Here is a 20798-nt window from a genome sequence, read left to right as displayed (position 1 = left end):
AACTATTATAAGCAATACATTTTAGTGACAGAACAGTTTGTGTTTTGTAGGTTTTCCACTTCATTTTTAAACATATAAACGTATATTGTACATCACTACTACTGTCATGTAAAAATGTGACTTAACAGTTGAAATATTCTTCATTTTAGTTTAAAAAGACTAGCTAGTGATTTAAAACATAAGATTATATCATGACATTCTTATTATGTTCTATCATTTTCTACCAAGCCAACAGTGATAAAGCCTATTGCCTTTTGTACATGCAATTATTGCCCTACCGTAAAACCAGAGGCAAACTTATAAACATTCTTACAGGAAAATCTCCCTAGTTTCAGGGTCTATCAGAATTTTTCTAATGGAAACTTCAAATGTTTCTTGTCAAAAAGGTTTGGAAATTGATCCTAGTCCTTACAGATTGCACAGATCTGAATTTACAACTCACTTCCATAGGAAAAATGGAAAACTTCATGATACTGGTTTTGCCCTGATTTTCTGAGAAAAAGTGTATTACATCTCCTCTGTGAATGTTTCTGACCATCTGTCTTTTTGTGTGCTGGTTCCCTTCCCCCCCCAAAAACCCAAAACAAAACAAAACAAAATCCTTTTGAACACAGCAGGTTGTAGTAAACCATATTTGACATAGTGGCAGTCTCAAAGATCATAAGGTTCTACAGGTTTGGTGAAAATAAGCAGCTGTGAAAAGAGATGCTTGCAGTGTCCTACTGCCCAAAAGGTAGAGCATAAGCTTGCCCTTTATTGGACAGCAGATATTCCAGATATGACAGAGAACTTGAGTGCTGGACCTCCAACAACAGTATCACTAAGAGTCCGTGCTTTTCTAGACAGACAAGAATCCAATTTGCAAGCTCAAATGCATGGGCATTTGGGCTTCAATGCAGTCCTCAAACTATTTGCTTTTGCTCTTTATTTGGTATTCTTTATGGTTAAATTGTCTGTCTTGTAAAATTAAATATTACCAGTTGTTCTGAATTTACTGTCAGTATTCACTGGTATGGTTTTGTCTTCCACCTGACCTTTACTAGAGATTTAGATATCGATTCTTAAAAAGCAATTGTTTTGCAAAGATAGCTTTGAAACATTCCCATATCCTTTTCCATGGACATGCCTGCTGTTCTGGTTAGGTCATTGATGCTCACTTTGTCAGGTGACATCTTAAGATTTTTGATGCTATCTATGCTGATAAGGCATTTTTCCTAGGATATACTACAGAGTTTTCTGTTAACATCCTTAAAACTGAAATCAAACGGCATCCTTTTTTCCCCCTCATGTTAGTTTGAGATGTGCACTAATGCATGTACACCACTCTGGGCTAGAACATCACAGATTACAAAAATATACTGAAATTTTTACGGTCAACCTTATGGAAATCTGTCTCCCTTTGCACCATCTGTATTCTGAATTTTGTCTTCACAAGTTTTCTTTTGATTTCTTCCCCAACACAAAATCCATTTTCTTGATCTATTACTACTTAGTTTTTCATTTCCTTTATATTTTGCATGCAGTCTCCAAAATACCTCCTGAAGGTAAGAGACACATTTGCTTTATTGAGAACTGTGATCTTTCAGCAATTACTTTTAGTGTTCAGAGTAGTGGTCTTAAGTCAGTGAGTGTTGGAAATGATCGTGTGGACCAAAGTCCAGGAAGTGTAGCACAGGTGCTGACAAGAGCATTATCTGGTTTATACAAATGCCACCTGGTCAGAGCAGATGGTAAACTGCCACAAAGCAAGTGAATGCTAAAATGTTGCTAATGCTCCATGCAAACAGGATGTTGGTTGATTTTCTTTAATTTTGTTGAGCTGTAATACAGCAACACAATCTGCTTGTGATTGGTAACCATGGTTATACTCATTCATAAATTCTGGTTTCATTTTGATAAGAACAGCTGTACTGACAATATAACTAAAATATACAAGGAGCAATATGTTTGCTGTCCATGTATACCCTCTAAAAATAACTCATCTGAAATGCTGAAAAGGCGGTATTTGAAGCTATGGCAATTCAGCAGAGTGAGATTGCTGAAATTCTTGGCATCAAAATGGCAATTTAAAGTAATTAATAGTAACCACAGCAGCTGAAAGGAAAAGACACATTCTGAGATTACCTACTTTGTTTACCACTTGTTATCCAACAACATTTTTTCCATACACGAGCAAAATGAGACAGCTCAATTTACTTCCTGGGCCTGGAGTTCATTGTAGTGGTGATAAGAGGAACGCTTTTTGGAAATCGGTTCATAAGGTATTGCATCTTGACAGCTGCCTGGCCTTCCTACTTCTGATAAAGTACTCTGAAGTACTCACGCCTGAAGGAATGACCCTAACAAAACCTGAACCTAGCTTTTATGGGTGAGTTGCGGTGGGTCTGCAGTGTTCCTGGGACAGCTCTAACAGCTGAGTTTTGTCTTCCAGGTTGACACAATGGAGGTTATGCGACACCCTGAGGAAACAACTAACATGAAGCGGCAAACTATGGCTTCCTATTTTAGGGTACAAAAGTTAAATTGTAAACAACATTTTGATGATAAGAGCAATAGATATGTGTAAAATATTAGTGGGATTGTGAGATCAAGGAGAATAATAAGAGAATTCTTTCACTCTGTGTGAGACCTTTGTAGACTCATAAATTTTCTTTTGCTTTTTCTTTTTGTTTCCTCATACTTGCACTTTTATAATTTTGCGGAGTACATTTATAACAGACTATTTCCATCTAAAATGCTGGATGACTAGAGCAGGCCTCTTTGAGGACAGAAAACTGATTTTGTGTAAATAAAGTAGCTGTCATTCATTACTAAAGCCTTCATATTTTTTCACCAGCTTAGGCATACCTACTTTTAAAGATAAAGATTTGTCATTTGTGCTAATAAGTAAAAACAATCCATCTTTTGGGAGTACTGTTGTAAATCGTATGCATTACCATTTTATCAGTACTAATCCTGACTAGGGCAATGCGTATTCTGCATGTATGTTTAAATCAAACAGGTATGGAAAAGACATTGGGAATATTGACTGGAAGGTTAAGAGTCAGGAAACACACATGCCAATCCAAGGCTGTTGGTTAATGTTTTTTTCTTGCAGCCATTGCAGAATGGAAAAGTTTTGAGTGGTTGGGCTGCACTTGTACTGTGCAGAAAGGGGAAGTTCACATTGCTGTGCCAGAGTGGGTCCGGGCAGGAATACCTGTTTTCTTTGTTGTGCAAAATAGTGTAAGGACAGGCACGGAGGAAGCTGATGTATACTGGGATGTTGCCCCAGTGTGGAGGGTACAAGGACATACATTCAGACTTATTTGTGTAGTAATACAAGTGTGGATTTAGAGTGCTCTTGCAAAGAACTATGAAGATATCAGCTGTGCAGGAACTGTTAAGAAAATAAAATTTAAAAAAAAACCAACAAAAAAAGTGGAGTGGAGGAGTGAGTGTGAAAGACAGCATAATATGTATGCAGCCTACAGCAAAGTGACCAGTCAACTTGAAATTGTACATGATTTTGAGATACTGTATTTGCAAAGACTACTTCTCGTACAGTAGGTTAATGAGGTGAGGGTGGAGAAGAAGTATCAGTGTTCAGAGGGGTCATTGGAAAAGCAGACATATATGATCTGATCACAGTTTTTTCATTTTGGTGTAAAATGCAATGGAAAAAATTGTTTTCCATGTCCAGGGTGGATAGGAAAAAAAGTAATGGGCCTACATTTTAGCAGGAAGATTTAGGTTAGATGTTAAGAACATTATGAGTAGTCATGATAATGTAGCACTTCAGTAGATTGTCCAGGGAGATTGTGCAGTCTATATTCTCAGTGATTCTGAAAAATGGATTAAATAGAGGTGTGCCTGAAATGATACAGATACATCTAGTGTTCTCTTTGGGCAGAGGACTGAACTGATGACTTCTTGCAACCCTTTCCCCATGATTTCCTGTGAATTTCTGTGATTGATTGTTTCACAGTAAAGTTTGTTCTTCTGTTGGGGATATTTGATTGGTCAAATGTGCCTACAGTTGAATTACAGTTAGGACATTTTTCAGTTCTTTTTTTTAATATGGGCCTTCTTCAACTACAGAAATGTGGTATAAGAAGAGATGAAGAGAAAGGTATAAGAAGAAAGAAATAAGAACTAGATTAATGATTTTTTTTACAGTTGAAAACTTTTAATAGGTTCTGGGGTTTAGCCAAAAGCTTAAAAGTTAATAAAACATCAGTGCAGATTAACATTACTGATTAAAATATAATCAACCATTACATGCTGTTTACAAATATGTATCTCCTGCTTAAGTAGTTGCATTGCAGTTTTTGTCAGGTGTGTGTCTTTTTTATTTCCCTCACTAGTATTCCCTCATGGATCTTTTATCCAAAATGGTTGTTGGACAGCCTCACTTTATCCGCTGCATTAAACCTAATGATGATCGAGAAGCACTGATGTTTTCTCATGAGAGAGTTCTATTGCAGCTACGATACACTGGAATTCTGGAAACTGTAAAAATACGTCAAAAAGGGTATTCTCATCGTATCCTCTTTGAAGAGTTTGTGAAAAGGTAAGACTTCTATAGCATGGCTGTTGTTTTAAAACTCCATTCAGTAAAATATATTCCAAGTTTTTAAGTGCAAAGTACAGAAAGTTCTACAAACATTGATCTGTACATGTATGGTCTGATTCTCTAATGAGAGCAGACACTATCAGAGATAAGGACTACAAGAGAGATCTGAGCTCTAACAGAAAAGTCAATGTGAGACAAGCAGTGAACACTTAGTAGCAAGCCTGTCCCAGTGGTTCACTCAGTAGAGGCTGTTGACTCTGCTTGTTAGTGAAAATTATGCATCATACTTGGATAATACAAGGATTTGGGAGGTCAGTGACCTTCAGCCATCATATGAAGGATGTGCACACGCTTAAGAACAAGCTGATATAAAAGCTTCAGATTTAGAAATATTCCTCATAATAGCTTCACAGCCTTGTAGTCATTTATCTTGGAGATACGAATTATAACCGGATCTCTGTTCAAGTGAACCGTTGTCATGGCTACTTTGACTGGCTTTAACACTATTCTCAGTCTCAAAAAGTTGTAGATTTGATTCAGGAAATGCTATTGTCTTTATGATGACAATATGTTTATATGATCATTATTGTTTCCTCTGGATTTAAAGTATGTTTTTCTGTAGTATTTACTGTTTTCCAGTCTATATGTTATGGAGCAGAAGCAGTACCATTAAGCAATCAACTACTCAACAGTAGCAACAAGTAGTGAATGGCTAAATCAAGTATTTAGTGATATTTTCTGAACTGGAGGTTGCTCATCTAGACAATACAGAGTTGATTAATCTACTGAAAGCAAGTCATTCATATGATGCTAAGGGAAGGAGCTGATAATGTTTGTGAAAGAGATATAAACAGTTTCACAGGCCTTTCTAAAAACCAGAGATAGGGGTTGTTTACTTCATTTGGGCTTGGAAATCTGTGGTCATTACATTGAGAAATGTTGAATGATAAACCATAGCTTAATCAATTCATTCTGAAAAAATATGAATTTTTCTGATTTATAATATATTAGTGTGCCAAATGAATATGTAGTAGGAAAATACTAGAGATATGTATCCCAGGAAAGATAACTAACGTGTTCATTTGTCCATCAAAGCAATTCAATTTTCAGACATGATCTCCTTCAACTATTTTTTTGTGTTACATGACTAATTTTAGGAAGGTCACACCATTCTGAAGCAAGTTTAACAAAGAGATTAGTTTCTGTGACCACTAACACATCTTTGCAACATCCTGAGGAGGCTAAAGGCAGAATTATTAACCTTAACTTCTGTCCAATTTACACATAAGTGAACTAAGATTAACTCCACTGAAATCAGTGTAAATTGAGAGGAAATTAGGCCTTTTATCAGTAGACTCTTTTCACTGAAAATTGCACAGACTTTGAATACAACCTTGAAAAGTAATGGTAATAATAGCAGCACTGACTGTAGCTTTCCATTCCTGCAAATAAGGGCAAGTTGTGTTTAACATCTTGTTAGATACTCCCCAAGTTTTCAATCCAACTTGGTGTCGTTCTTTCAAGAAAGAAAGTCAACATGACAAGGAAAATGGGGGCAAAGAGATTTAGCAATTTGCCCAACAGTGTACAACACTTCCTGAGTTCATAATATAAATGGAGGGTGAGAGAGTGGATGTTCTTGCTCCTTTTTTCAGTTCGTGCTTTATTTTTAAACAAATTTTTTTTTTTGCTGTTGGGGTGTGGGGGGGACAGAACAATGCTTAAAAAACTATCCATTGAACAAGAAACATTTTTCTTCAACTTACAGCCATGACTAGTCAAGTGTTTTTAGGAACTGAGTAGTTGAATACATAAAAATGTTTGAGAAAACAGGTCAAATGCTAAACAGATTGGCACTTCTTTGTTCATAATCAAAAAGACATTAGGCAAGTATGAACAAGAGTTTCAAAATGTCAGTAAATGTGAGGATATCAAAGATTTTCTAAGCCAGCAAGTTAATTGGTATTTTGATCCTTTTGAGCAACTGAACAACTAAATGGATGAGCCAGCACTTTTTCTCCCTTGATGTTATTAAACAAATAGGTGTGCTTCTTATCTGCCTGTTCAATAATGCTGTTTTGTAAACTCTTAGCAGGAAATATGAGGACAAAACAATCAAAGGCAGGGGAACAGAACTATTCAGGGTTTATCAGGTGGGAGGTAAACAAAAGATAAAGCTGTGTCTAGTGTTACTCTTTACTGTCTTCTGTTTTCATGTAGAACAGATTATTTCAGTGTTGCAAACCTGGAGGTGTAGTTTATTGGGTTAATAAACAGATGGTGAGGAGACGACTTAATTGTAAGTCGTTCACACAATGTTTCTTCAGCCAAGCATACAACCATCTGTTTTATGTATGTAAATATACATATTCTTTTACTTAAAGTAGGAAAATGTAATCTGCAGCCCCTGTAAACACTGTAGACCTGTCAAGTCTTGGGCACTTCATCTCCATTAGCCTTGTCTCGCTCCCCATGCCATCATGTGTCTGTCTTACTTTTCCTGTGAAGCAGCATGGCCCCTCTCTCAGGCTGGAATCCCAGGTTTCAGACACAGGTTATTAACCTGATCAGGCAGCCAGGTGTGCCTGGCTTGTGGGGCTGCACAGTGACCATGCGCTGCACAGCAGTTGAGGTGTGCTTTCTAGCTGTGACCTGCACTGAAAGTCCCACTGGATGGGATGCTCCTTGCCATATACAAGTGCCCAGGCCCCTCGAGCTTCACATGATGTGATGGGGTGTGTAGGTGTATCCTCACCACATATCCCCCAGCTGTATACACCTTTTCTCTAATGTGGCATGTATTGTACCATGGGTTGAAAGATAAGGGACTTCAGAGTCTATAGATGCTAAATGCTGTCATGCTTGAAGTGCCTCATAAGCACATAGAAACGTGTTGAGAAATTTGGTACAAGTTTCATTTAATGACTGTCTTTTATCTTCTCTGCCCATTTACATTCTTCATTAAAGTTCTTTGTGTTGCATTATGATGCAGGATACATTTTTCCTATAAGTACTACTTACTCCACAGTAGCCAGATGATGTTACTCAGGTTATACGCTCATGGCAATACCAGTGCTATTACCGTAACAGTGAACCCAATGAGGTTGGTTCTGCTTTTTCAGTCTCACAGTGCAAATCTGTGTCATGACCATATCGTGACCAAATCATTTGTCATGACCATATAAAGCCACATTGACCTTAATGACTCACATTCTGCATTCATAGGAGCTAGGAATAAAAGCTGGTCACATACTGCAAAATCCTGTAAAAATTGTTACCTCAGTATGTGCTTTCTTCTAACCCCCAAAATTCAGTAGTGATAACTTCTTTATTATTCAAAATCGGGGAAGCACTGAATTAGAAGTCAACACTGAGTTAGAGGTTTTAATGCAAATTTATTGAGTCTACACTGTACCAAAGTCCTTAAGTGATTTCTGGAAATAAAACTGTATCATCTCCCATATTTTGGTGTTACTGTTATCCATGGAAATATTTGGTATTTTTTTCAGAAACTTTAAGATTTCACCAGATCTGTATAATGTTCCTGTATGCTTTAAATATGGTAAACTGCTGTACCTTCCACATACACTTTCTAGAATCTTGTCATTCACAGAACATTGGTAAACAATTGCAGGATGGAGAGAGTAGGAAACCTAGGAGTAAAGAGTCTGCTAACCCCTTATGAATTGTATATGCAGAATGGAACAAATGTGCCTTTCTGAGATTCTATGTTTATCTGGTTATTTACAGCATAAGTGTTAGTTATCTGTTACTGAATTTCAAGAGTATCTGGGATGTTTTTTTCATTTACATTTACACTATTTCATTCATACTGTCAATATAGAGTCAGATGTAATTAGTCATATGAATTCAGATGTGAAAGCTTCCGAAAGAGATGAGGTACAACCAATACTGAGGTACAACCAATACAAGTTAGAAATTTTTGAAAGTTATTTAATGACTCTTTCAGTTCTAAAAACATGTTTGTTTGGTTTTGAATTTTCCAACTCCAAGGATGAGAAGGTAAAAACATATTTTGGAATGTTGAGAATCTCCCTACTGTTGCTTGGAGTCTGGCTAGAAAGGGATTTTGCCCTCTTGCACCTCATACTTTTCACATATCATTATCCATTCTCCACTTCAGGCCAGTATATTTTGCCACAGAGATTTGTTTTAAAGAGAAAAATGGTTAACCATTACTTTTTTGAGTTTATTGTGTTGAATTGATGCTGCTTTTAAGTCTGGAATGTGAAGGGAACTTTAGTAAGAGACACTGGTATAGTAGTTAATGGTGCTGTTTGAATGCTATTTATTGAACAGTTCCACAGTTCACCCTTTAAGGAGCCATTTGTTTACGATCAGTTTATCTAATCTAAACCACCAACACTAAAATGCCTTGGCCATAATCAGGTAGTTAATGCATAGCATCGTTCTGAAGTTTTTGATATCTTAGCATACTTGGATGTTTTTAACTTTTAACCTTAAATCTGCATGTTCTAGCTTTACAATTGTTGATCTGGGCTTAAATTTAACTTTTAAAAAATATTGGTTTATGCCTAATGACTATTAAGTACTGTTTAATCCCATTTTAATGTAAATTTTGTCTGGAATACTATTCATGTCCGTGAGGGATAGTCTGTAGTGCAGTATAAGGACCACTGGTTAAGAAATACATAATTCCAGAGTTTCATCAGCTCTGAGAAATTAGTTCTGCTGAAATTACGTTTCTCTTACTTAGTCTCACTGCTACTGAGAAATTGATCAGTCAACTACTTCTAGGAAACAAGTAGATGAATGTGTCACATGTAGGAAATTTTCAAGCAGAATGTATAACCCAGGAAAATAATGTATTTTTGCACAAATATGTGTATGTTTATGCAACAACACATGAAGTACTATAAACTTCATTTTTAAAAATAGAAATAAAAGTATTGTCTTAACATAGAAGATCACTGAAGTATTCCAGTCTACTGCGTTTTCTGCTGGAATAACAAACACAGATATGGAAATAAAAAAGTAGAGTTGTGAAATTTTCATCTCATCTGGAAGCAACTGGGATTTCTAGCTCACTTTTCTGAAATTAAATATCTGGCTTCTTCTCTTGGTGAAATGTAGTAAATAGAGGTCACTGTGATCTCTGTACACTAGATTTCACAAGTATGATAGAGATGAAATTAGACCAGTGAATCTAAATGAACAATTGTAGTTGCATATGCCCCAAAGTTTTGGGTGCATTCCCAGACGTCTTCTCTACCATTTCATCATGTAAAATATTTGTGTGTTTTTACCAGATACATTAAGGGGAAACATTTTGCCTTCCTGCAAAATATTCCATGTGGTCCATTTCTGTACTAAGATTTTAGATTAGGTAAAATAATTGGATGACCTTATGCTGTGCTGCCAGACATACAGTTATCCTGAGCACAAGTCAAACTACTCATGCATGTGTAGTTATGTCATTCAGTCATGAAAACAGGGACCAGACAGAAAACAAAGTGTTTGCTTAAAAAAATTATGTGGATTTGAGCTTTGGAACACTACCTAGAGACCTTTTACTATGCAGAATGCAAATTCCAAAAGCAGGTCTGGAGGAGAAATAATCAAAAAGAAATTGCCAGTCTCATATTGCTAGGCCTGATTTTTGATGAGTAGAGTAATTTCTGCCTTATTTTTTATGACATAACTGAAAAGGAACAGGAAGACCTGTTATTGAAAATCTAACATTCTAGCATGTTTAATCAGTTACAGGAGCCTTCTGTGCAGTCATTAAATCAATCAAAATGTTTGGAAAAACACAATTTAGAGGAAGTTTTTATGAAATATTCAGAGACAATATGTTTACAAATACAGAAACTGAAGTTATTCCCATGGTTTGTAAAGCTACTGTCATTCTGAATGGCTTGCTTTCTTAGAACACAGATAAATTTGTAAAATATATTTGTTAAAACAGAATTTTATATGAAAATGGTCATTGTTTTATTTATGGCATTTTTTTCTGATTAAGAAAAGCAACTACATTGTGGATCATGAAAGAGAGCTAATGGAGAGGGTACATTTGAAAGATATTGAAGTTTTTCATAAACAAAACAGTATAGTTGGACATGTAAATTACATAGCTCAAAAATACTTTTTATTCCAGAATTTGTCACAAATAAGAAGTCAAATTCTCAGTAATTAGAATGTTACTGGTAGAATAGTAAGAATCGAAAATGATGTGATCCCCCTTGACTATTTTATTGCAGCAGTGCTATCTAAAAACTGTTTTGTGGTTTTAAAATTCCCAACTAAACATGCTTTAGAAGATGTATGAACAACCAGAAAACTGATCTTATTGCTCACTTGAATCCTTCTTTCCTTCCGAAGGAAAGAAGCCCAGGTTACATACATGGGTAAATAACGTGGCTATCTGAACTGGCCTTGAAAGCAAATTGCAATTTAATATTAGTGCAATTTCCTGATGTATCTGTCAAGTATCTGTTGAAATTGCATGCTATTGTCTGTGATATGTATATAATCTGTCACAAATTTTCTGTGATATGTGTATTTCAAATCTGAGGTTTATTAGTGCAAGTCATAATACCATTTGTCTTGTGAAAACTGGCATCGTTAAGTAATAAGGTGGAGGAAACATACTTTTTTTCTTTTAAACGCACCATGTTTCTTCATACCTACTAAATGGCATTTGTTCATATTTTGAAAGACTTGGCTAAAGAATTTGCAATATCATGTTATTGAGAAAGTCACTGATTAAAAATAACCAGTAATACATAATCTTCTGTCATTATTCAAAGCAGGCAGTGCCTCCAGTTGGTGAGTATCTTATGTCTCCAGTCCAGGACTGATTCCAGTTCTTCTGCCTTCAGATGTCATTTTGTTCCCCTTTGATCTTTATTGACTATTTTAGTGGTTCTTTTTGCTTTCTTGTGACAACTGGAGCTAATATCTAGAGATTAACTGGAGCTAATATTTGAAAATCATATTCTCCTGATTAAAAAAAAAAAGAGGTCTTGAGCTATTTCATTCGTTCTAACTGCTTCTCCATATTTTCTTCAGTATAAGGTAGGATATTTTCTTGCCTCTACATGGCTACAGAGGAATCTGTCTTTGAGGTTTGCTGGTCAGATTCTTCTCTTTGTGTTTTAAAGAGCACCTGATGGCTCTTTCCCATGCTGCTGATTAGGAGAATGGTTTGCTCATCCTACCAGTTCCTCTCAAACACAATGTAAATTGAATAGCATCTGTGGAAGTGTAACTTTTAAAGACCAAGACAAGACATGGTGCTTCATAAATGAGAGCTGAGCTGGTAGTTGCTACCATCTAACAATGTACGTGTGCTAAAATAACCTTAAATTTGTAAACTAACTGGCACATGTTCTTGCTGTTACTTAACATAATTGTTTGCAGGTAGAGTTACTTAAATAGCATAAAATCATTCTAAATTAATGCATGGTAGCTTTACAAGTAGGGATTGGTCCGTTCATTCTTAATTTAGTTCAAACATTTTGCATCCATTTTTCATCAACTATTTGCACAATAACGTTATTTCACGTAATTGTTAGGGGTTGTTCTTTGCAAGGGAATGTGGACAAAAGAAAAGTCAATGTTGTTTAGTACAGGTCTGCTCCAAAGGCCACTAAAATTTATCATAATCATTCCAATTAATTATCTTAATCAAACAGAAAAATTAGACATAATGTCTAATGATTTACAAACCTAATCATAACCACAGAAATCCTTGTGAGTGAAGAAAATTGTTACATTCATATGAGAAGTAATTAACTTCTTTTTTCTTTAAAATAGCTGCTAGTTCTGTTTAACCATCAGCACTGATAAAATCCTTGCCAACATGATATCAGCAACAGTTGTTTTAATTACACATATATATGACCTCTTCTGGAGGTGTGAAACACAGTCTGCAGTCTGAGCGTCTTGCCGTCTGTAAGTTAAGATTGATATGAGAGTTGTTTTTACTGTAAAATAATCTTTATTCTTCACATACAGTGGCAGCCGTTCAGCTGCAGTAATCAGCTGATATCACCGTATCATTGTACTGCCTACCCGCCTAGTGCTGGCCTTTACCTTCACTGATTGAGAATTCTCAGTCTTTCTGCTAGGCATACTGAAAGTGGGAAGCTCCCCTGAGTTCCCTTGATGGGGGCAATCCTGTTGCAAGCTCAAGAGCCTTGGACTTCTTATGTGGATTTATGCTTCCCAAAGAATGTCAAGGCCTTTTATATTTCTTTGTGCAAAATGACCAATACCAGTAATTAAAATATTGAAAGATTCTGAAATGCCTTTTTAGCATTTCTCAAAAGAAACAGGCATCAGGTTATGAATAACTTTTGGGGTTTTTCTGTCTTTGGTGCTAGTATTTGACGTCTGTCCCACTTCAGAAATCTGTAAGGGTCCATTGAACACCTCAGGAAGCACCTGCTTATTCAAAAGAACTTGCAGACTTGCAGTGAGATGTAACTGTACCAAAGTATATTAGACAGCTCTGTAGATGGCATGCTTAAGTGTGTTATGCAAAAGGTTTCATTTTTGCCTTGCTTTCTATTACTCTGATTTCAAGCACTTTTTCTTTTCCCTGTCACTCGCTCACTCGTTCATCTGAGAACTTAGAACAGCCTTGGGTGTTTCCTGATTTGCACTGCTTTGTGAAAGACCTTTATGGATGATTACACTGGCTGGGGATTTCTAGAATGCAGCAGATTCTTGTCACCGCTGTGGTACCACTTATTTTCCTATGCCATGTATATGCTCAAGTGTCTGTTCATGACAGCTGTGCCATGATTTATGAAGAGGACTGAGTGTACGGGAGAATTTGGCCTGTTAGTTCTGGAGAGGCAGCTCTGAGCTAGAGAAGAGCTGTGAAAGTACATATTGATTGTCAAGTCAATTCTTTCTTTGTCATTTGGTTTTGCAGGTATTATTACCTTGCATTCAAGGCACACGAGACTCCCCTTGGTAGCAGAGAAAACTGTCTTGCCATTTTGGAGAGATCTAAACTAGACAACTGGATTCTTGGGAAAACCAAGGTAGAGGGTGCTAACATTTTCTCAAGGATAGTATCCTTTTAGCAAAACATGTGTAATAGTGGTTTGAAAAGTACGGCATGAATAAACAAAAAAAAAGCAAGGAATTTGCTCCAGTTTGTCTCCCAGCTTATGGAGCTGCCCTCCAAAGCCAGCTGAGCTAGTGCTGCAAGAGGAGGGGTGTATTGGGTAGCTCCCCAAGGTGCATTCTGCATGTGGCTGCCTCAATAAGGACAGTACATCTGTCAGTGCCTGCTGTAGTAGTGCCTTCCTGAAGTTCCTCCTGCTCTTAATCACGACCTGACTGAAACTTCATACTCTGGCGTATCCTGTGAGCCTGGTTAGTACATTGTCCATTTGTGGAGTTTCAGGTGAGATCCTTCTGGCTGTGTTAAGAACCTTTGTTCATGGTTTAAAGTGGAGTGGATGACTTCTCTGAAAAGGATGCTATACAGTGTCTTGAGTTGTTTTACAGTGCACACAGGAAAAACAAGGAGAATTTTCCTGCTCAAGACCCAGATAAAGTATATGTAAGCACCCATAGGATTTGCCTCCTGAGGCAGATTGCTGTTAGAGAATATTATGTCTAAGAAAAAAATCAACCCAGGATTTATTTTCCCAGTGTCAAGAAAGGCTATATTTCAAACTTATTGATACCTGAAAATATCCACTTTGCCAATTTACTTTGCAAAGAGGGTAAATATGTGGTTTATTTTGCAGTGGGGTGATTTTAATTGGTCAGTGGAATTCCACAAGCACACTGAGAGCAAATGTTTGATTCACAAGATTACTCAGTTTTCTCGGCAATGGTGCCCTAAAATAGGCTGATGTAAGACTAATGAAAAGGCAGAATACAAGAGGTTATGTTACTACTGCATGTAATACCGATTTTTTAATTTTTTTGTTCAATTTCAGGTTTTTCTGAAGTATTACCATATAGAGCAGTTAAATTTGTTCCTGCGAGAAGTTATAGGGAGGGTGGTGATCATGCAAGCCTATATCAAGGGATGGCTTGGAGCAAGGAGGTACAAGAAAGTCAAAGAGAAGAGAGAAAATAGTGCTGTTACCATACAGTCAGGTAAATGTTCACATTCCCTGTTTCACTGAGTGATTTTTCATTTCAAGTTGTTAAGTTGCATGTACATTATTTATTCATTCATAACAGTTTATTATGAAATCAAAATAACCAGAGGTGCTTTTCTCTCCAGCTAATTGATGCAAATATTATTGATTTACTTCTAAGGCGTCATCTTAGTATTTGGTAATGTCTTTATTTAAATATTTTAGTATTTTGAATGTGATGCACAAAATGAAAATATTGTTAGGTGTGTTTACATTAGCATGCAGCACATAAATGAAATGAGTAGCATGCTCCTCGCCACCACAATGTATACCAGAATTCCAAATAACGTACATTGTGGGGTGGGCCTGAGAGGCTGATTGTCAGTAATTTAGCAAGCTTTCTTATATTGAATTTGGGGAGCTCTGTGTGGGGGGGAGTTCTTGTGCTGGCATGATCATGTACCTTTGACTTTTGGGTTGGGACATCAGTGAGCACATGGTGACAATTAAAATTTGGATGAGTGAAGCAATGTTTGAAGTTGTGGGGATGTGAATACTGCAGTCGTGAACTCAGAGTTCAACATGTGGGTGGGTGGGGAAGATGTATTAGGGGTGGGGGCTGGAGTGATTATGGCAGGAGGGATGAAAGTTTCAGCACATCTCTGACTCTGTAGACTCTGTAGCACTTCCTTGAATAAATGTAATTTCCAGCACATGGTTTTGTATTTTTAGCCTGGAGAGGATATGGAGCTCGCAGGAAGTACAAGGAAATAAGGAACAGAAGAACTGATGCTGCTATACATATTCAAGCAGGTAATTAAAACATTATTTCAATTGCCAACACCTATTTTGCTGTGGGTGATTTCATGTCTCATAGCCAACAGAAATACATGCAGTCCAACAAAAGCTATCAAAAACATTACTTCTGATTGTCTGTTCTTCAGTATCAAGAGACATCAGTGACAGGTATCAGGCACTTTGGGCTTTTTGTAAGTATGTCTCTGGAAGAAAAACATACTGATTAAAAGCTGTTCAATTAATTCTTCAAGATTCTTCTGAGCACAGTCACTATGATTCAACTATTTGTAGAGCTGGTACAAAGCACTAGACTGATTTGACTAAAAGTGTGAGTGGGAGGCACTGGACACGCACTTCCCTGTGTCAAGCCCTGGTCTTGGCAGGTTGCCAGGTTTTTGTTTGGACTGCTTGCTGGGTTTGCCAGTTTTGGCCTATCTTTTGACTCTCTGCCAGACTCCTATGCAGCCATATCAATATGAATTTGAATATACTTTAAGGAGATTATTGGAGGAACAGGCCCATAGGGCTGTGTAGGTCTCTAGTAGAGAGCAGGGTACCATATGGCACAGGAATCTAAGAACCAGGGCCGTGAACTCAATGGTGTTTTCAGATGCTGCCAATATGAAGCAACCTCCATATGATGCAGTGTAATACACCTTCCCTGTCCAACCCGAGTCTGAAGGACTGTAGCTGATCAAAAACGTAGCAAATTTGTTTACAGATAAACCAAAGTACCAGCTTCCTGTGCTATAATTCCTTAAGCTTTGTCACCTCTCTACTCTGTATCATATAGTCTAAAGTCAATCTGAAAAAGATGTGTTCTAAATACTCTTTCACTTTGTTCTCAAGCTGTTTTGAGTAAATTAATTTGTTTTTCTTTTGTCTAAGTTTGCTGCTCTGAAATTAAGCATCACTGTGACTTTCAGCAGAAAACAGAATACCAGTCTAGTTACAGAAAGGAACAAAGTATCATTAGGTTAAAATAATAATTTCTAGATTTGCATGCATACATGAGCTCGAGGGGTAGATGCAGAATATTCTATTAAATGGAAGACTGTTAAGCAGAATTTTTTCCTTCCATTGCAACAAACACCGAAGGGCTACATAAGCACTCTCTGCCCTTCTTCCTTTCCTTTGTATTCTCATTTTCTATTGTTTTCACGATAGCACAGAGAGTAGATCTTAAAGTACCCCCTGCAACTATTTTCTGGAGTATTTGCTACCTTTACACTTGGCCATATCTGAACTTTGATTTCCTGCTTACAATAACATTTTGCTGTAAAAAGGAAAGTGAAACAGTTGACTCACCCCTGTGCCACTATTACTAGCTCCTTAGGATGAGAGTTACCTCAGGTTCACTAGGAAGCTGGTGTGTAGCAGTAGCACCTGGAGATTGTAGGGGACATTCTGCCTTAGGAGTTTATCCAGCCAGATTTCTTAGGTGTGTAGGGGATGCAGGCTCATTACTAGCTCTTTAGAGAAAGCAGCTGATCTGTTCTGCTGTTTGCACACATGGGAGAGATTCAGAGCTGTGTTCCTTCCTGCCATCTCTTAGATGCTGTGTTGAACATTGCAGGGTAGAGGCAGTGGGAGTGTACACATACCCTTAAATTTGGACACTTCTGTTGAGCCCTCTGGACCTAATGCTGTTAGCGCTTTTCCCACCAACATGCACACTGTCTTCCTTTGTCACCTGGCACTTGACAGTTTCAGTGCTCAGTCTGGGTGAATAAGCACTAGGACTACAGGGTTAAGTGACACAGCGTACCTTTGTATTAATTAGGCTGTCTGCTCCTCCTATCTTTGGTGCCACATTCAAAGGGGTAGTATAATAACAATAATAATAATAATAATAGTAATCCTCAACACATTTCTGTCTGCCTTTGGAAATCTATATCTAGGACTTCTTATTTCAAAATTCTTCCTGTACACATTTTCTCTTCTCTACATGCTAATTATTCAGTGTTTCAAATCAAAACTCGTGCTTGCTAATGGTGGCCATTTTCCAGGTTTTAAAATACACTGACAGTCTTTCTGTTGTTTACATTACACTGTCCAAGTACCTAGTGACACGGAGACAAAAGCAACTCCAAATCTCTCCCTCTTCCCTGCACATCTCATAATGAGAGTGTGTAGTTCAAGGCAGCTTTTCAGTAAAATGGAGTATGATCACCTTTGTATTTTTTCTTTTAATGAGCCATTTCAGGCAGTGAGATAGATTGTTTGCATTTGTCATCCAGACATTAGCAAAACCATATAATTAAAATATATGTACTTCCCTCTTCTTTCCCTCCCCACCCCACCCCACACCCCCCGCCCCCACCCCACCCCCCACCCACCCCCACCCCACCTCCCACCCCACCCCCACCCACCCCCACCCCCTGCTCCAGCACACGCAGGCCTTGAAATTTAGGAAGCATTTGGCTTACATGTTTCTACAGAACAGCGCATATTGAAATTTGTTTTCCTTTCATCTCTTTCCCAATAAAAGCAGCCGCTCGGCTTATCCCTTTAGCTTCCTCAGAACTTCCTTTCAGAATTCCCGATCTATTACAGCACATTCACATACCAGAAACAAGATGCCTTTTCATGCTGTCAACCTTTTTCATCTGAAATGTAAATTAATTCTTGCTGGTACGCTTTGACAGAGATCAAAGTAGGGGTATTAACCTTATTGGGCCTTCTCTTCATCAGAATCAGTTCCAAAGACTGCAAGGGTAGTGTTAGGAGGCCAGTCTTCACTGTTATCTATGGCCCTCCTCCAGGCAGTCCTCTGTCTACAAGTCAGCATTTCAAAGGCGCTGATTTCTTTTGTAAATGACCTTATCATTACTTTAAACTGTGTGAAAAATGATTTGCCTGAATAATTCTTGCAGGATTATCCTGCTCATTTTAATTGTGGGGGGACTTCATTCAGATTCCAGGATATTGTTTAAGTGGTTTTGACAGCGAGTGATCATAGCCTGATATAAAGGAGGAACACAGCTCCTGATTGGAAACCTCTTGACTTGTTCAGATTGTTCATTTCTTGCAAGTCAGTCTTTGAGGTAGGCTGCATTTGCATTTTAAAAATAAACAGATGCCTTTCAAATACATGAGCTGGTGGTCTGGAGATCTCTGTGGGCCCAGCAGTTCACTACCCATTGAAGAAATCTTGGAAGAAAAAACAAACTTAGAAAAAAAACAACCCTCACAATATACATGAGGATACAATTCCTTAGTGTATTATATTACATGAAAAAAAGTCATTATTTCAGATGGAGGAAAACACCCTTGCTAGAAAACAAAATATTTGTGAATTTAAATTAGGTGGGGAAGAAAAAGCTACCCTACTTCAGCATAGCTACATCACAGGTTCTCAGAATACACAGATGTTATTAGTCTCATGGCTAAAATGGTACAAAGGATGCACAAGGTCTTTATGGCTTCTTCTAGTCAAGTCATACATTTCCAACCTGTGAAGGTTAGAAAATGTTAATTTTTAACTTGGAGACAAATTGTAAAGAATGATTTTGTGTAAAGTGTTTGAGTTAACAATACTTTGCACTTCTGAGTATTTATTTGTAGTTGGGATTTGTATTATTTTGATTTACGTGTACATAAAAGGAAAAATATTTTGTTAAAATAAAGGATTTTTTTAAATTATGTTGCCAGATTCACAGCTGGTTTAAATCAATGTATATCCACTGAATCATCTGACTGAAATGTTGCTGCACTGATTTACCTCACATGCAAGTCCCATTTAATGTTTCTTTGTGCTAGAAAAATGCGTTAATTAGAATTTAATACAACTGATAATACAATTATAAAAGTATGTTTTCTAGTTATGATAGCATGTATTTCCATGCAGTGTGACTGTTGTCCCGAAAAACTTAGGGGAGGATTTTAATCTGGTTATTTCATTTGTGAACTGACATTGCCAAAATGCCAAATGAGTGGTGCATGCGATTCACTTAGATCTGAGGTGACATCACTGAATTCATTTTAATTAGGCCCACTTTAGCCATCTGGAATATGCTGTGCAGCTCTGGTCAGGACTGAGTTTAACTATGCTTCCAGAGGTGAAAGGCAAATGACTAATCCATTGAGCCACCATCTCCTCCTCCAACACGTGCTCGCACACTCACCATATGTCACATTGTATTGGAAAAGGTTTTATCAAGAACTCAAGAATGGGGCTCTTTTTTTTAAAAAAAAAAAAAAGTAATGGATGTTCAGAAGGAAACCAGATGAAGTGTCCTTTCGTAAATTGCTCTCTTCATTTAACTTCTGCCCATGCAATGTTGCTCACTATTTACATATCTCTAACACGTGCTTCTGGCAAAATTTACTCCATTATAATAAAAAAAAAGAGGGCCAGAGAACAGCTGTAATTTACTATTTTACATTTACAATAAATGTAAGCTTTTAATAAAAACGTTACCTTTAGGATTTTCAACAGCAAAGGTTTAATGTTGGCTTCAATAGAAGAGAAGGAAATGTTTCTTGAAAACCCTATATTTATCCATCTATTTATATCACTATGTACATGTGTGTGTACCTGTATCTGCCTAATACTGTTGTATAGATCTAAGAATTGCATGAGTAAAATTTTCCAAAAGCTTCTAAGCATTTTATAATATATCTATAAAATACAGATTTCCTCCCCCTCCCCGAAAATAACAACTACTAAGTAGCAGATCCAGTTTTACTTTTTGATATAATTAAATTTCTTCCTTTTAACTACATTGTCACTGTAAAAAACATTGTATATGTTTCTCTTGGCAACTGAACTGACTTATTGTATTTCCTTGATTTTACATCCAGGGCAAACTGGACTGGTTTGTACAGGCTGCACAGCTTTGGCCAACTTTACTCTTCCATCTCTTTGTGTTCTGTACTGGCTTAGGGCATCTAGTAATCCTTCATTTTCGGTATCTATCTCTAGTAACCATTAAAAGCCTGCTGCTCATGTGCAGGGAACATATTAGGAGAAGTGAGAAGGCCTTATGGTTTTGAAGTATGAGGTCCTATATTCTGTCCCCCTCTCTGGGTTAAGCTCTGTAATGTGCATACGTCTGCATTTCCTTTTGGTTTTCCCTCCTGTCTTTCAGGAGATGAAAAGAAGACCATTCTTACTAGATTTCATGCCCTTGCTAAAATCAGGGATAACGATATACATTGTCCAAGAGTACATTGGAAAACCTGTTCCTTTCCCTTGCTGATATTGACAAAGAGTTTCAGTGATCTTCACTTTTTTGTCTTTGACCAAGTCTCAAGATCAGAGACTTGGTGCATGATAATGAAACCCTTGTGTCCAAGTGGTGATGTGCATCAATGACTCCAGTCCTGATGGCAGCCTTGTTGAG

At 37.3% G+C, this 20798-nt stretch overlaps 1 protein-coding gene across 8 annotated transcripts in view; it reads left to right on the top strand.

The window, feature by feature from the left end:
* MYO3B (myosin IIIB) overlaps positions 1-20798 on the top strand; it is a 207597-nt gene that overhangs the window by 128331 nt on the left and 58468 nt on the right. For 5 of the 8 annotated variants that reach the window (XR_008823672.1, XM_056350236.1, XM_056350234.1 and 2 more), the window contains 6 exons: positions 1524-1544; positions 2432-2509; positions 4347-4552; positions 13482-13593; positions 14506-14668; positions 15385-15465. Coding sequence is in view for 5 of the 8 variants with exons in the window: in XM_056350236.1 (XP_056206211.1) it covers positions 1524-1544; positions 2432-2509; positions 4347-4552; positions 13482-13593; positions 14506-14668; positions 15385-15465 (661 nt within the window). In the remaining 3 variants the exon portion in view is untranslated. Of the gene's footprint in view, positions 1-1523; positions 1545-2431; positions 2510-4346; positions 4553-13481; positions 13594-14505; positions 14669-15384; positions 15466-20798 lie in introns of those variants that run through there. The other 3 variants (XM_056350237.1, XR_008823673.1, XR_008823674.1) reach the window with 3 other exon arrangements.

Source organism: Falco biarmicus, chromosome 8 (genome assembly GCF_023638135.1).
Source record: "Falco biarmicus isolate bFalBia1 chromosome 8, bFalBia1.pri, whole genome shotgun sequence".
Taxonomy (NCBI): Eukaryota; Metazoa; Chordata; class Aves; order Falconiformes; family Falconidae; genus Falco; species Falco biarmicus.
This window is presented reverse-complemented; position numbering and strand designations above follow the sequence as displayed.